General features: G+C 46.5%; 1 protein-coding gene across 1 annotated transcript in view; it reads left to right on the forward strand.

Annotated features, from left to right (window-relative positions):
• Window positions 1-216: 216 nt before the first annotated feature.
• CCDC19 (coiled-coil domain containing 19) overlaps window positions 217-13,141 on the forward strand; it is a 19,766-nt gene continuing 6,841 nt past the window's right edge. The window contains exons 1-7 of the mRNA XM_008569530.1: window positions 217-311; window positions 2,258-2,400; window positions 4,345-4,489; window positions 4,848-5,018; window positions 6,205-6,383; window positions 8,521-8,650; window positions 12,433-12,579. Coding sequence (XP_008567752.1) covers window positions 270-311; window positions 2,258-2,400; window positions 4,345-4,489; window positions 4,848-5,018; window positions 6,205-6,383; window positions 8,521-8,650; window positions 12,433-12,579 — 957 coding nt within the window. The 5' untranslated portion in view covers window positions 217-269. The remainder of the gene's footprint in view (window positions 312-2,257; window positions 2,401-4,344; window positions 4,490-4,847; window positions 5,019-6,204; window positions 6,384-8,520; window positions 8,651-12,432; window positions 12,580-13,141) is intronic.

A 13,141-nucleotide genomic window follows, 5' to 3' on the forward strand; every position in this document is an offset into this window, starting at 1 on the left:
CCCCCACTTCTGTGGAGATGTTGTCTGTCTGTTGATCTTTGCTCCCTATGTTTCTAGGTTCACCTAGTTGCTTTTTCTAAGTGGGTTCTCCACATGTGCACAGCACAGGCTGGAGAAGAGTTTACTGCTCAGGGTCTGGATGCCACTCAGTACTGATGGCCCAAACTTTCTGCCTCTTCCTGCAGCCACTAAGCACAACTGGCATCCTGAGCTCCTCTTCTACCACTTCCAACAGGTCAAGGAATAGAACTCGCTATAGGACCAAAGCCATGAGCTCTGAGGTGGATGAAAGCCTCTTTGGAGGCATCAAGGTAAGCCTCAACAAGCCCCTGCAGGAAGATGCCACCTAGAGGCAGTGGCCCAGACTAGTGTTGCACAGGACAAAGCTTGCCCTGGGTCACTTGGCTCTTAGGCAACTCTCAGACCAAAGACAAAGGGGAGTTCTGAGATCCGAGCTGCAGAGCTCTGACATCCAGCAGGGCTGTGTAAACAGGGGCACCTGGCTTCCTGCACCCTTGAAATCCTCACGTCTTTACAGCATTTAAAATCTGTTGTAATGTCAAGGGGAGGCTCAGTGCCAGAGAGCTCAGTAGTTGCTCAGCGAGAGGTCCATGATGAAAACATTTGAGAGCCACTGGGCCAAGCTTGCAGACACAGAGCAGCACCTTACCCTTCCACCTGAGAACAGCATCAGAGTGCAACACAAAATCATCTCCTTTCCCAGTTGCTCAAATCAAACCATCATTGAGCTTTGGGAAATGAGCAGGTCTTTATGTGCAAGTGTCATCCAGCCTAAGAGGTTGACAACTCCTTTAGTCTAGAGAAGGAGAATTAGAGAATTGCTTTGAATAATTTTGGTGCACATGAAGTTCAGTAGGTGAGAAAGAAGTGAAGCAAGGAGAAAAAGAGAATGAGACATGGAGAGAAGGGTAGTGAGAGATTAAGAGACAGAGAAAAGAGAAGGAGAAGAGAGATAGCAGTGGTGGTTTGAACACCTAGCAGCGGAGCAGGCTGGGGAGATGAGAGTTGAGGTCCATCCTTGCTCCTCCTCATTCTTACTGTGAACCAAAGAGGACTTTCCAGTGGGATCAAGATGGGCATCTTTTTCCATTCAGAAGACCCCCACTCTGCAGTAGTTCTATTGTTAAGGGAAAGAATCAAAGCAATGTAATTTCACTTACTGACATTTTCTTGTTTGGGGTCCATGTGGAGTTTTCTAGTCAAGGCCAAGAGAGGTTTGGAGATGGCTGAGTTCTCCAGGACTAGTCATGCTAGCTAGCTAGAAGGAGCAATCAGAAAAATGCCCACTTCTGGCTCAGTTTCTTTGGCTTTATTGCTGGGGGGACCATCCAGGAAGTCTCCCAACCGACAGTAGGGGGCAGAAGTGGCCTGTGCCATGATGGTGCTGTGCCCGCTTGGAAGCAGAGATGGGCAGCAGGTGGCAGCAGCACTCGGGAGACTGTCTGTGCCAGGCCAGGCCACCCCCTGCCTCCAGTCGGGATCAGTTACCGCACTAGCAACTCTCGCTTGTGTTTAGCAATTTTCTGAAGAAAGCGATCTCATTTTCTTGTTATCTAACTCCTTCATAGTCAGAGAGGGTTGAAAAAACTCGTAATCTAATCTGCATTCTTTTTGCTGAATTCTAACTCAGTGACTTCCTCACCATATCAGATTTTAAGGGCAGGTTTCTACCAGGCCATTTGGCTATTTCTAACTCCCTCAGTATGTCTTTTTTGGGTGTTCAAAGTAAATTAATCATTGGAAAGGATTAAAAATTACTAGCATCATAGATTGTATTCGTCTATAACAAATTGTACTGCTTCAAATTCACAGTGTGGTCTCAGAGAGAGAATTGTTTCTTCTTTCATAAAGGAGAATCTTTCATGCAGAAAGGAAAACCTAGAGACCAAAAATATACTTCTCATTCCTGATGACTTTGGACTAGCTATAGACACACACTAGTCACCCCTTCCCATCTCCTTCCCTCTCCACTTTCCCTACCATCCTGCGAGGCATATCTGCACAAAAACCAGAGGCCTTGTTCTTAGAAGAGCCGGTCAGTACAGAACACATCCAGCCAAGTGCTTTCTCAGTGTTCTGGCTGCTCTTAGTGGCCCTGCAGTCTGGGTCCCAGCAGCATCCCCCGCCACTGGATGGGGTGGAGGCCCCAGGAGAGAGGAAGGCTACACTTGAAGTTAGGACTGACTAGCAGGGAGTGGGGTGACCAGCTTCTAAAGTGTCCTTTCTGACCTCACAGCCCCTGGCACAGGGCCCGAGCGACAGCCCCATTGTGCTGCTTCGAGATAAGAACACCATTCAGAAAACTCTCACTGCCCTGGACTTGGACCACAAGCCCGAGACCATCCAGCTCATCACCCGGGACATGGTCCGACAACTCATGTGAGTGGCCAGTGCACTGTCCCCTGTCCTCCCTTGTGCAGCCTGCACTTCTGCTGAGGGTCTTTGCAGGGAGGTGTGGAAGCCCACCTGCGTTCATTCTGTCAGTCCAATCCCCACTTTCCTATTCATATTTCCCTTTTTGTTTCATGGTTTGTTTTTTCTTCTTCGTCTTGGCCTCTTTCTTTTCTCCCCTTGTGTATCTATTATTGCCATTGCCTTTTATTCCCAGCTCCTTTCTCCTCCCTTTCTTCTGGCTGTCTGTGGGATCTGAGGGACTGGTAGAGGGGAGGTGCTTATGGGTCCTCTCTGAGTCCCCATTAGTGCAGTTGGTAAAGAGAAGTGATCCAGATGAGTCACTTCCTTTCGGCTGCATTAAGAATCTGAAGCAAAGGGAAACTGAACAGATGCCTAATTAGCCCCTGGCTTCTTCCCAGACTCTGAGACGATAGGAGGAAATTCATAGGAGCTCCTTGGGTTCCATTGGGATTAGCTCAGCCCTGCTTCCTAACTGGAGCTGCCCTCTTGCTCGGGCCCCTCCTGTGAGGTTTAGGTTGAGCTCAGCAACATGCAGTGAGCTGACACTGTGCTCAGTGGTTCAGCTCTTACATTAGGGCTTCACTCTCTGCAACTGTTCTCCCTGTTCTGGCTCTACCTGCTAAAAATTTGAATTCCCAGAAAATGCTGCCTATGCCATGTGTGCTTGGGGGGCACAGCCAGGTCACAGCTCAGGAGCTGGGCTTGCCTGCAGCCCCTTATTGAGTACTGTCTGTTCAGGCCCAGCATCAAATGGCCAGACATGATCAGCAGCCCTGCAGCCACTCCTGGGGCCTGAGAAAGGCTTCCTTCTTGGAGTGGTCTAGTCCTGAAGACACATGGGAGGTCAAATGGCTGGTTTTTTTTTTCAGGGCTGCTGTCACAGATTCAGATCATTCCTGGTCACTCCAGATCCCAGGCTAGGTGAACCATGAGATCTTGGCTAATCCCCAAATCTACTCACTCATTCTGTCTACCACCTGGACACCTCCCCCCCGACACACACTAGTTTTATTAGATGAGGTTTCACTTCCTGTCTCAGACTGTCTGCGTCTTATTGTCATGTACCTGTTAAATTGCCTCACCCAGAAGCAGCTTTATTTCCACCCCCCAAGTATTCCTTCCCCCATCTTTAATGTATGTCATTTGCTTGTAATCATTATAATTAGCTATTGGTTTGTTGAATGCGTTGGGCAGCTAGAAAGGAGGGGTCTATAGACATGTCTCTGACTGTTGTTGATCAGAGATTTTAATTAATATTTAGGGTTCAAAGCTTCTCTCTCGGCTGAATGGACAAGGGATGCTTAGGTTTCTCACTAGCATCCATTTCAACCTCATCTGGCGTCCCCTTGCCCTTTTTATGTTATCGTTGAGGAATAATCTATTTTTGAAGTTCAATTCACCAGCTTTGTTTTGAGTCCTCACTCTGTGCCAAGCACTATGCCAGAGACTAGGCTACCAGTATGGTTAAGATGGAGCCCATGTCCTGAAGGGGCTTGTAAAGGAAACAGGCCCTGCACAGTTGGCCATGATGCATACAGTAAGAACAGAGTGCGGTGGGGGCTCAGCAGAGGGGGTGATCTATTGAGTTTGGTGTGTGTGGGGGGTGGGTATGTGTGAACACGGGGGACGGTCCTGGACAGCTGCACAGAGAAGGTAACATATGAGTTAGACCTTATAGAAAAAGAATGTAAAAGATCTCTTTTTAACCTGCAATGCTACCTGATCCTCACTTAGAGCCCCTTCTCCCTAGTGGGCCCTGAGCACAGTTGCCATCTCTCCTGTCATTGGCTGAGGCCATGCCAGAGGGTTGGCATGATGTGGGGAGAGGAAGAGAACAGAGGATCCTGAAGTGTGGTGCCAAGTGCTTTCTCTCTCTCCCCTCCCTAACTCTGTTCATTCCTGTGTCAGTGTCCCCACAGAGGACCCCTCGGGGGAATCCCTAATCATCAGCCCTGAGGAGTTTGAGCGAATCAAATGGGCATCTCATGTTCTGACCAGAGAAGAAATCGAGGCCAGGGAGCAGGCCTTCAAGAAGGAGAAGGAAGCCATCATGGTAGTTAACCTCCCTAAGCCTCGAACTCTGCAGACACGGGACAGAGTAGAAGTGTGCTGGAGAGAGGCCAGCTTCTCATGAGAGTAGGGACTCTTGTTAGGGGACCCTGAAACAAGGTGTGAATGTGTGTTTGGGGAAGAAATGTTGCAGGATAACGAACAGAGGGAAATTCCTGAGTTGTGGAAGCACCTGGGGCTGGGGGAGGGCTGAGAATGAAGCCAGGCTGGGGAACTTCTTGGGTCTCATGGCAGGATGGGCTGAGGCAAAACCATATTGGGTCATCTGCGGTAGCCAGGCTAGTGCCCAGGGCATAGAGCATGGGAATAATCCCCCACTGATTCAGACTGATCTCCCTTAGGATGCTGTGACGACACGCAAGAAGATCATGAAACAGAAGGAAATGGTGTGGAGGAGCAACAAGAAGCTCAGTGACCTGGAGGAGGAGGCCAAAGAGCGGGCCCAGAACCTCCTGCAGAGAGCCAACAAGCTGCGGATGGAGCAGGAGGAGGAGCTCAAGAACATGAGCAAGGTGGGTCTTCTCATCTCTTCTCTCCTTCTGGCAACTCACTGCAGCTCCCTCCTCCTTCCTCTCATTCATACACTGGATGGTGTTGTCTCCAGCTGGACTCGGGGCAAGGCAGGTGAAAGGCGAGGGGCTGGCAGGGGTAGGGGTTGGGGAGAGCTATACCTGCTACAGTAGTTGCTGTGATCAGAGGCAGGACTGTCTTTGCCACCTGCTTGCTGTGTGACCTTGAGCAAGTCACTCACCCGCCCTGAACCTCATTTTCTTTATTTGTAAAATGAGGGTGGTACCACTACTTAGCAGAATTATTGACAGGATTAAATGAGCTGTGGATTGATAAAAAATGTGAGGGCATTACTTTTGTTTTTATCTTGCTAGTTCAGTTCTGGCCACATACGGTGGTGGTCTAGGCAATTGATCGCTTTTTGAAGTGCCCAAAATGCTACCTTTAGCTGAGAGCATAAAGAGCAAAGGCTCATTTGAATTCTATTTTGTGACTCATTTGCATGTGGCTCACCTCCTGAGCAAATAAAAAAATACTGACTCTCCAACCCCTTCATCTTCGATTTCTGCCTCTCAGGTAAATCTTCTCTACTTATATCTCCTTTTATTCTCCAAAGCTTTTACTTAGTGGTTCTTTCTTATTGTTGGGCCCATGGTTTTTCATCCCCTTTTGTGAAATATTATGCTCTTCCAGCTTAAAAATCTAGTGGCCTTGCCTCTTCAAGAGTGTCTCAGCTTTCCTGAGGAGCAGAACAGGGTGTCTTAGCTTAGGGTCCCTATGTGGGACCCACGAACCTCTGAAGTTTTATGGAAATTCTGTGTGTATATATGTAAGTGAATTTTATGGAGGAGCAGGCTCATAGCTGTCATCATATTCCCAAAAGGTGATCCATTATCCCCCAAATACTAAGACACAATATCCGGAAAGATGCTATTCTGGGCCTCTCCTTGCACAAACCCTAGCATCTAGTTGGAGTCCAGTAAATGTTTGAGCTGAATTATATTAAGGGGAAGGGTAAAGGCAAGACTGCTCCAGCTTCTGTGGGCTTGTGAGCAGCCATGGGCATCCCCAGCACACTCAGTAATATTTTGCTCTCATTTATCCCCCCGAAACTTCCATGTCCTCATAGTGCATCCCTCCCTATCCTTACCCCAGACCCAGTCCCACAATTTTATCTCCACTCCCCAGATCATCCTCAATGCCAAATGCCACGCTATCCGGGATGCCCAGATCCTGGAGAAGCGGCAGATCCAAAAAGAATTGGATACAGAGGAGAAGCGGTTGGATCAGATGATGGAAGTGGAGCGGCAGAAATCCATTCAAAGGCAGGAGGAACAAGACAGGAAGAGGAGGGAGGAAAGGATACGGTAAAGATGTGGTTTTGGCATCTCTTTCTCTAAGTCATTTCCATGTGCCTTTAGGTCCACATAGCCTAGCAAAGATTGAGATGAGAACAGCCAGTATCACCATCTATTATTATCTCAAAAACTTTATGAAGGGATACATAGGATCACAGAACTTTTTTTAAAGCTCACTTCCAAGATCATGACAAGTGCTTCATAATCTGGCCCCAGTTCAGCCTCACATCTTTCCACTCGCTGCCATCCACTCTGTGCTTTCCCTTATTCTCCCAGCATGCCAGGCCTTGTCACAGTTTATGACTTGCATTGTTCCCTCCTTTTCGAATACTCTTTCCTTTCCCCCCTGGAAAATGCTTTCTCCTTCTGTTAGTGTGTAGCTTAGCTGTCCCCTTCCCTGAGAAACCTCCCTCACATCATCAGGAGGCTTTGTGGCTGCCTGCTCTTTTTTTTTTTTTTATAAAAAAAAGATGACTGGTAAGGGGATCTCAACCCTTGGCTTGGTGTTGTCAGCACCACGCTCAGCCAATGAGCCAACCGGCCATCCCTGTATAGGATCCGAACCCGTGGCCTTGGTGTTATCAGCACCGCACTCTCATGAGTGAGCCATGGGCTGGCCCTGTGGCTGCCTGCTCTGATCCCACCACTTGGTGTTTTGTTCCAGAACACCACTTCTTGAGTTGCAGCTCTCTGACCCTTGCTAGACTGTGTGCTCATTGAGGACAGGGTCCTGACTCACTCATTTCTGCAGCCCCTGGGCCTAGCACAGTATTTCACCTGTCGTAGGTGCTTAATTCATGTTAGAATGAATAAATTCAATCCTCTCTTCATTGTGCAGAAAGGGACAAGTCCCAGAGCAGCTAAATCATTGAATCATAGTGTCCTAGATTTAGAACACCAACCATACAAAGCATGAATTGCCTCTATAAATAGTCCTTGTACTGCACTGAATGGCAGTTTAAACTCTCTAACTGTATTCTGTTCTCTTGAACCATTCATCTCTGGACTTCTAGGAGGTACCCGGTTGACTGTAGGTAGTAGGCTACCAGTAAAAGTTTATTTAGTGGGTAAGTGGCCATCCATCTTCTCCAAAACAGCTCCAACGAAGGGAAACCTCTGCCTCATTAGGCAGCTCTAATGATTTGAGCTCATCCTTATATTGAGCCCAGACTCTTTCCCTGTACCCTTTTTACTCATTACTCCCATTTCATCTGGAGTCATGAAGTGATTCAAGTGATCTATCCGAATGTGAATCTCATACTCCCTCCCCTTCGTTCTTATCCTAGTCTGTGTCTTCTCCCATTCCTCTAGGCTTTACTTGTATATCATGGGGTCCAGATGCTTCCAAGTTTATTGACATCCAGTAGCACATAGGGAGTCACTGGCAACACTGATCGTAGAAGCCAGTTTCCTTGCTTTTCACTGTTGAGTGAGGGCATTGCTGAGTGGAGGTTCTCCACCTCAGACTCAGCCCTGTCTATTGGAAGTCCTCATATGTGAGAGAGGATATAAGAAAAGCAGTTACCACACTAGGCATGGGAGGTGGGGTGGGAAGACAGGATAAATTGGGTGACAGCAGCGAGGGCATTGCTGAGTGGAGGTTCTCCACCTCAGACTCAGCCCTGTCTATTGGAAGTCCTCATATGTGAGAGAGGATATAAGAAAGGCAGTTACCACACTAGGCATGGGAGGTGGGGTGGGAAGACAGGATAAATTGGGTGACAGCAGAAGCATTAGAGAAATTAGAAGTCCTGCTCTTTTTAACTCTGTGAAGCTCTACAAAGCTAGCTTCTTGTGATTATTCTGGAAAGACTTGGGAGGTGGTAGGATTTCAGAAACTCTTTACATTCTGGAAGAGAGAAGGTGTATTATGATGTACGGTGCACTCTTGGGAAAACAAAGGAAGAAGGGGAATCTCAGGAAGGATGAGCCCCAGAACCAGAAGTTCAGAAGAAAGAGGGTCTACCCCGCCTAGAGCTCTCTGGGGTTGGACTTTGGTCTGAGCCCATAAAGCATATCGATGTTGAAGGGGCACTTGTCAAATTGTTCCTGTGATACCTCCCATCTTGGGGGTTATTTGGGTGGAGGTTGAAGCACAGAGATATGGACTTGGTTTCTAAGACACTGTGGCACTGTTCCCTCCCAGAGGAAGACGGCACATTGTGGAACAGATGGAAAAGAACCGGGAGGAGCGATCTCTGCTTGCTGAGCAGCGGGAGCAGGAGAAGGAACAGATGCTGGAGTACATGCAACAGCTCCAAGAGGAGGACCTGAGGGTAACAGGGCTGGACAGATAATGCCAAGTTGCACCAGTGACAGTAACAAAGCCCTCCAAGACTTTGGGGTTTCAGGGTGTTGACATTTTCTGTCAGGCATATGCTCATTTTACAACATCATCACCACCAAATTTTTATTGCCATGTTAAACATTTATTTGGCCAAGACATTGTGGTGGGTGATGAGCAGTGATTTGGATAGATATTGTCCCTGCCTCCCAGGGACTTAGGGCTCAAGACTGACATATCAATGTGACTGGACATATAAAGGAAATGAATGGCGGCATGCTTTGCACAAATAAACACAGGGATGTTTTACAGTCTTCCTCCAATTATCTAGGGATCGTGTACACTTTGTAGATGAACAGTAGCAGCATCTTAGTTCTAGGCTCCCTGCTGTTACCTCACTCAAAGTACATAGCATCCCCTTGTCGTTAATTGTGTTGTGAAGCCAAACCTTTTCTTCCTGTTAGCCTAAATAAAATTAGTAGGCATAACTATTGCAAAAGAAATGATGACATACCTGTCCAAACTAAGTAGACTTAAAAAACCCTCGTCTATTTCCTTTGGCTGGTCTGTTGCAATGTACAAAAGCCCCTAGCATGGCTGGCATTTGGAACATTTATTCCTTTTTTTTCTTCAATTTTTTCATTTTGAAAATTTTACACACAAAGTTAAAAGGATTGTACCATACCCATAAGCTCTTCACTTAGATTTAACTATTGTTAACAATTTGCGTTAGTTGTTTGTTCTTTCTAGGTATATATACATATTTCGTTTATTGGTAAACTATTTGAAAATAAGCTGCAGATATCTTGATGCTTTGCTACTAAATGCTTCAGTCTGCATCTCTGAAGAACAAGGACACCCTTGTACCTGGCAACAATACTATTATCACATAACCCGTCAAAAACTCTAATCCAATGATACTTGAATATTGTTTAACATTTAATTTACATTAAAATTTCCCCAATTGTTTCAAAGATGTATTTTCAGCTGTTTTCTTTTTCCAAACAGGCTCCAATCAAGGTTTGCACATTGCATTTGGTTAAATCTCTTTAGTCTGTTTTGATCTAGAAGAGTTTTCTCATTCATTCATTCATTTTTATAGTACTGATATTTTGGAGCATTCAGACAAGTTGCCTTAAATAATGTCCTGCATTCTGGATTTGTCTGATTGTTTTCTCATGGTGCTGTTTAACTTGTGAAACACATATTCTTTTATTTTTCTCACCCTCTCCCATATTTATGGATGAGGAATTGTCATCCGCCAATGCATTTGATGATATGAGTGATGAGGAGGGGACCTTAAGGATCCCATAGTTGGGCGGGCGGACTTATAATTATGAAGGCTTCTCAGAGTGTGAGGATCTGCTTGAGGAGTGGAATAAAGATTACCTGGATAGGTGGGGAAGATGAAGGGGCACGTAGCCTTGTCAACTGCTTGGGGCCAACAGGGCCAAAAAGACAGAGAAACCTAGCCAAATTACTTTAGTTCCTGGCTCAGGAGAGACAGAGTGGAAAAGGCCAGGAAGGAGAGATATAGGGCAAATATGCAACGCAGAGGGTGAGAAATAGACTGGAGAATCCACCTAGATTGTGGGGAGTGGGAATTGGTTGGTTCACTGAGAAAGTTCCAGGAGTCAGTGAGTCAACACCATCACACTGATGTTGTGTCATTGTCCTTTTAATGTCTTTCTAATAGGCATTCCCTGAGTCTCCAGGAAGTATTATTAGGCAATTTTAGGTAGAAACCTGTGCCTCCCCAGCTTTAGACCTGCCTTTTCATCTTGGCGTGGTTCAAAGAGCAGCTTTTCCCACCTTGCTAGCAAGATGAAGAAGAGTGAAGTGAATTTATCTGGGGTTGCTTTGGAAGGGCTTCAGAGATGAGAAACAGGGAAAGTCCTTCGGATTCTTGGAAATAAAATGAACCAACAAAAAACAACAAATCAAAAAGTAAATAAGTAGGTAAAGAAGTAAGTAAATAAATAGATGATTGTGTATGTAGTAAATTCAGAGGTCAGTAGCTTCTTTAGCTTTGAGGGTCAAGAGATTAAATGGTGCCTGGGAAAGTAGCAGAACTAAAACTGGTGAGAAGTTAGAAAGAAAAGGAAGAAGGGAGAAGGGGGGAAAGGAGGGTGAGAGGCAGAGGGGCAGAAGAAAAGTGGAGCGAGCAAGTCATAAGCACCATGTAAGAGTGAGAATGCGCATAACTGTGACTCATGTGCCACATGGCCCTGCGAGGCAGACAGTTGCTGTGCTGAACTGTCTGGAAGGCTTCCTGAAGGAGGGATCCCTGAGCTGGGCAGTGAGCCAAGCTGGCGGAGAACTGGCCCTAGAGGTGGACACACAGAGTTGCCTTGGCTGGATGAACCAGAGCAGAAGCCGAGCTGAGCAGGAGCTGGAAGGCCAGGGGGGGATTTAGTCTTTGAAGAAATGGAAGGAGCTGGAGACAGTGTGAGAGGTGGGTGACTTGATGGGTAGAAGAGTTTGAGGCAAGGGGTCTGAGGCTGATCAGCGTGATAGAGGGGACAGCTGCACGAGGTTCCAATGCCTTTCTACATTGTGATCTGAGAACATGCTCGACTCAGAAGTGGTCTGACCACTGGAAGCTTTTGAAGGCTCAGGGCTGGGAAGGCAGGGGCTTGTTCCTTAGAAAGGGTCTTGCCACTCAGAGTCACATTGATACTCTGATCTCCATCACTCACAGTGACACGTTTCTCTGTGTTTGAGACTTTTTCTCTTTTCCTTTTTCTCACATGTCAGTCACTTTCGTTCCCCCTTCCCTGCCTCATTTAGTGTATTGAGTATTTACTGTTTTCCTCCCAATGGCCTACGACACGTTTCTCTGTGTTTGAGACTTTTTCTCTTTTCCTTTTTCTCACATGCCAGTCACTTTTGTTCCCCCTTCCCTGCCTCATTTAGTGTATTGAGTATTTACTGTTTTCCTCCCAATGGCCTAAACGTTGTTGAGGAAGAGAGAAAGCATGGCATAAGTCCCTGTCCTCCAGCTGGGATGGAGAGAACATACATGAAGTGAGGGGACCCACAGGGCAGTATATGATCACCTCCCAAGAGCTGTGGCACTACTTTGAATGCTCAGGGAATTCAGAAGTGGAGAGAGAACTGAAATCAAGTTGAGGCAATCAAGTAAGATTTCTAGAGAAGGTTGGAGCTCTAATTTGGACAGAAAAGGTTTCAAAATTCTGGCTTTGGAGTTTATTAGTTGTGTGGCCTTGGGCAACTCATTTACATGCTGGGCCTCCGTTTCTTCATTTGCACAAGAGAGTTAACAAGGCCTACCTTTCAGGGCTTTTGGACAGATTTAGGAATTAGAGATAGTCTATATAAAGTGTCCAATGAACAGAAAGTACTCAATAAGGGCAATATTTATTGAATGAAGATTGAAGGTTTGGGTTTAAATAGGAGAAGGAAATTGAAGGCAGCAGGGAGGCAGCCTGAGCAAAGCCACAGGGATGGGATTCAGCATGACATGTGGGAGATGCTGAGTAGTATCTTAAGAGCCTGCACTTCCTGAAAGTGCATGGAGATCAACAGCACCAGGGGCTGCCACAAAATCAAATTGGATGAAGACTGTAAAGAGGCCTGTTGGTAGAAGTGGTCATTGACAACCCTTGACAGGACAGTTTTAAAGAAGGATAGTGATGGAAGCTAGACTGCCATTCGTCTCCCTGCCTCTGTCACTGTCTCTCTATTCCTACACACCAGTAGCTTTCTGTCTTGCCTCCTTCTACTCTGAGGCTTTCTTCCTTTTGCTGGCAGGACATGGAACGGAGGCATCTGCAAAAACTGAAGATGCAAGCCGAGATTAAGCGCATCAATGACGAAAACCAGAAGCAGAAAGCAGAGATACTGGCTCAAGAGAAGCTGGCAGACCAGATGGTGATGGAATTCACCAAGAAGAAGATGGTAGGGACCTGGTTTCTGATGCCTGGGACCTGTGATCAGGGATGGAAGGAAGAAAGGCAGGCCTGCGAAGCTAGGCACGCTAGCGGAAGGCAGCCACATCTTCACTCTACAACGCCATGTCCTGGGTTCCAGAGCCTGGTTTCTTTCTCTCTTCATCTTGGCTGGTCCACTTGTTTGTTAACAGAGAGTAGCCTAGAAAGGACACCCAGATGAGTGTGTTGTTATCCTCATTAACACCTTCAATTAGAAGGTGAGATGAGGATCATGTGCAGGCTGGGAAGAAAATGAAAAATATTAGTGAAAGTAAAGTTTTTGGGGATTCCTCATGACATGAATAATTATAACTCCAGTAATCATGGGTCAGCTTTCCCATATATTTCTTGTGAAGACTCCTATATGGGGTATCCCGTATGAGGTGCTGGGCTCAGAAAAGAGTCTTCTTCCACCTTCCACTGTAGAACCTTATAGGAATAAATGCACGGGAAAGCAGAGAGCAATACCTGCAGACAGGTGGATGTAGCTCGTGAATGTGTGGACTCATTCTGGGGCAAAGTTGAGTAAC

Source organism: Galeopterus variegatus, unplaced genomic scaffold (genome assembly GCF_000696425.1).
Source record: "Galeopterus variegatus unplaced genomic scaffold, G_variegatus-3.0.2 Scaffold506, whole genome shotgun sequence".
Classification (NCBI taxonomy): Eukaryota; Metazoa; Chordata; class Mammalia; order Dermoptera; family Cynocephalidae; genus Galeopterus; species Galeopterus variegatus.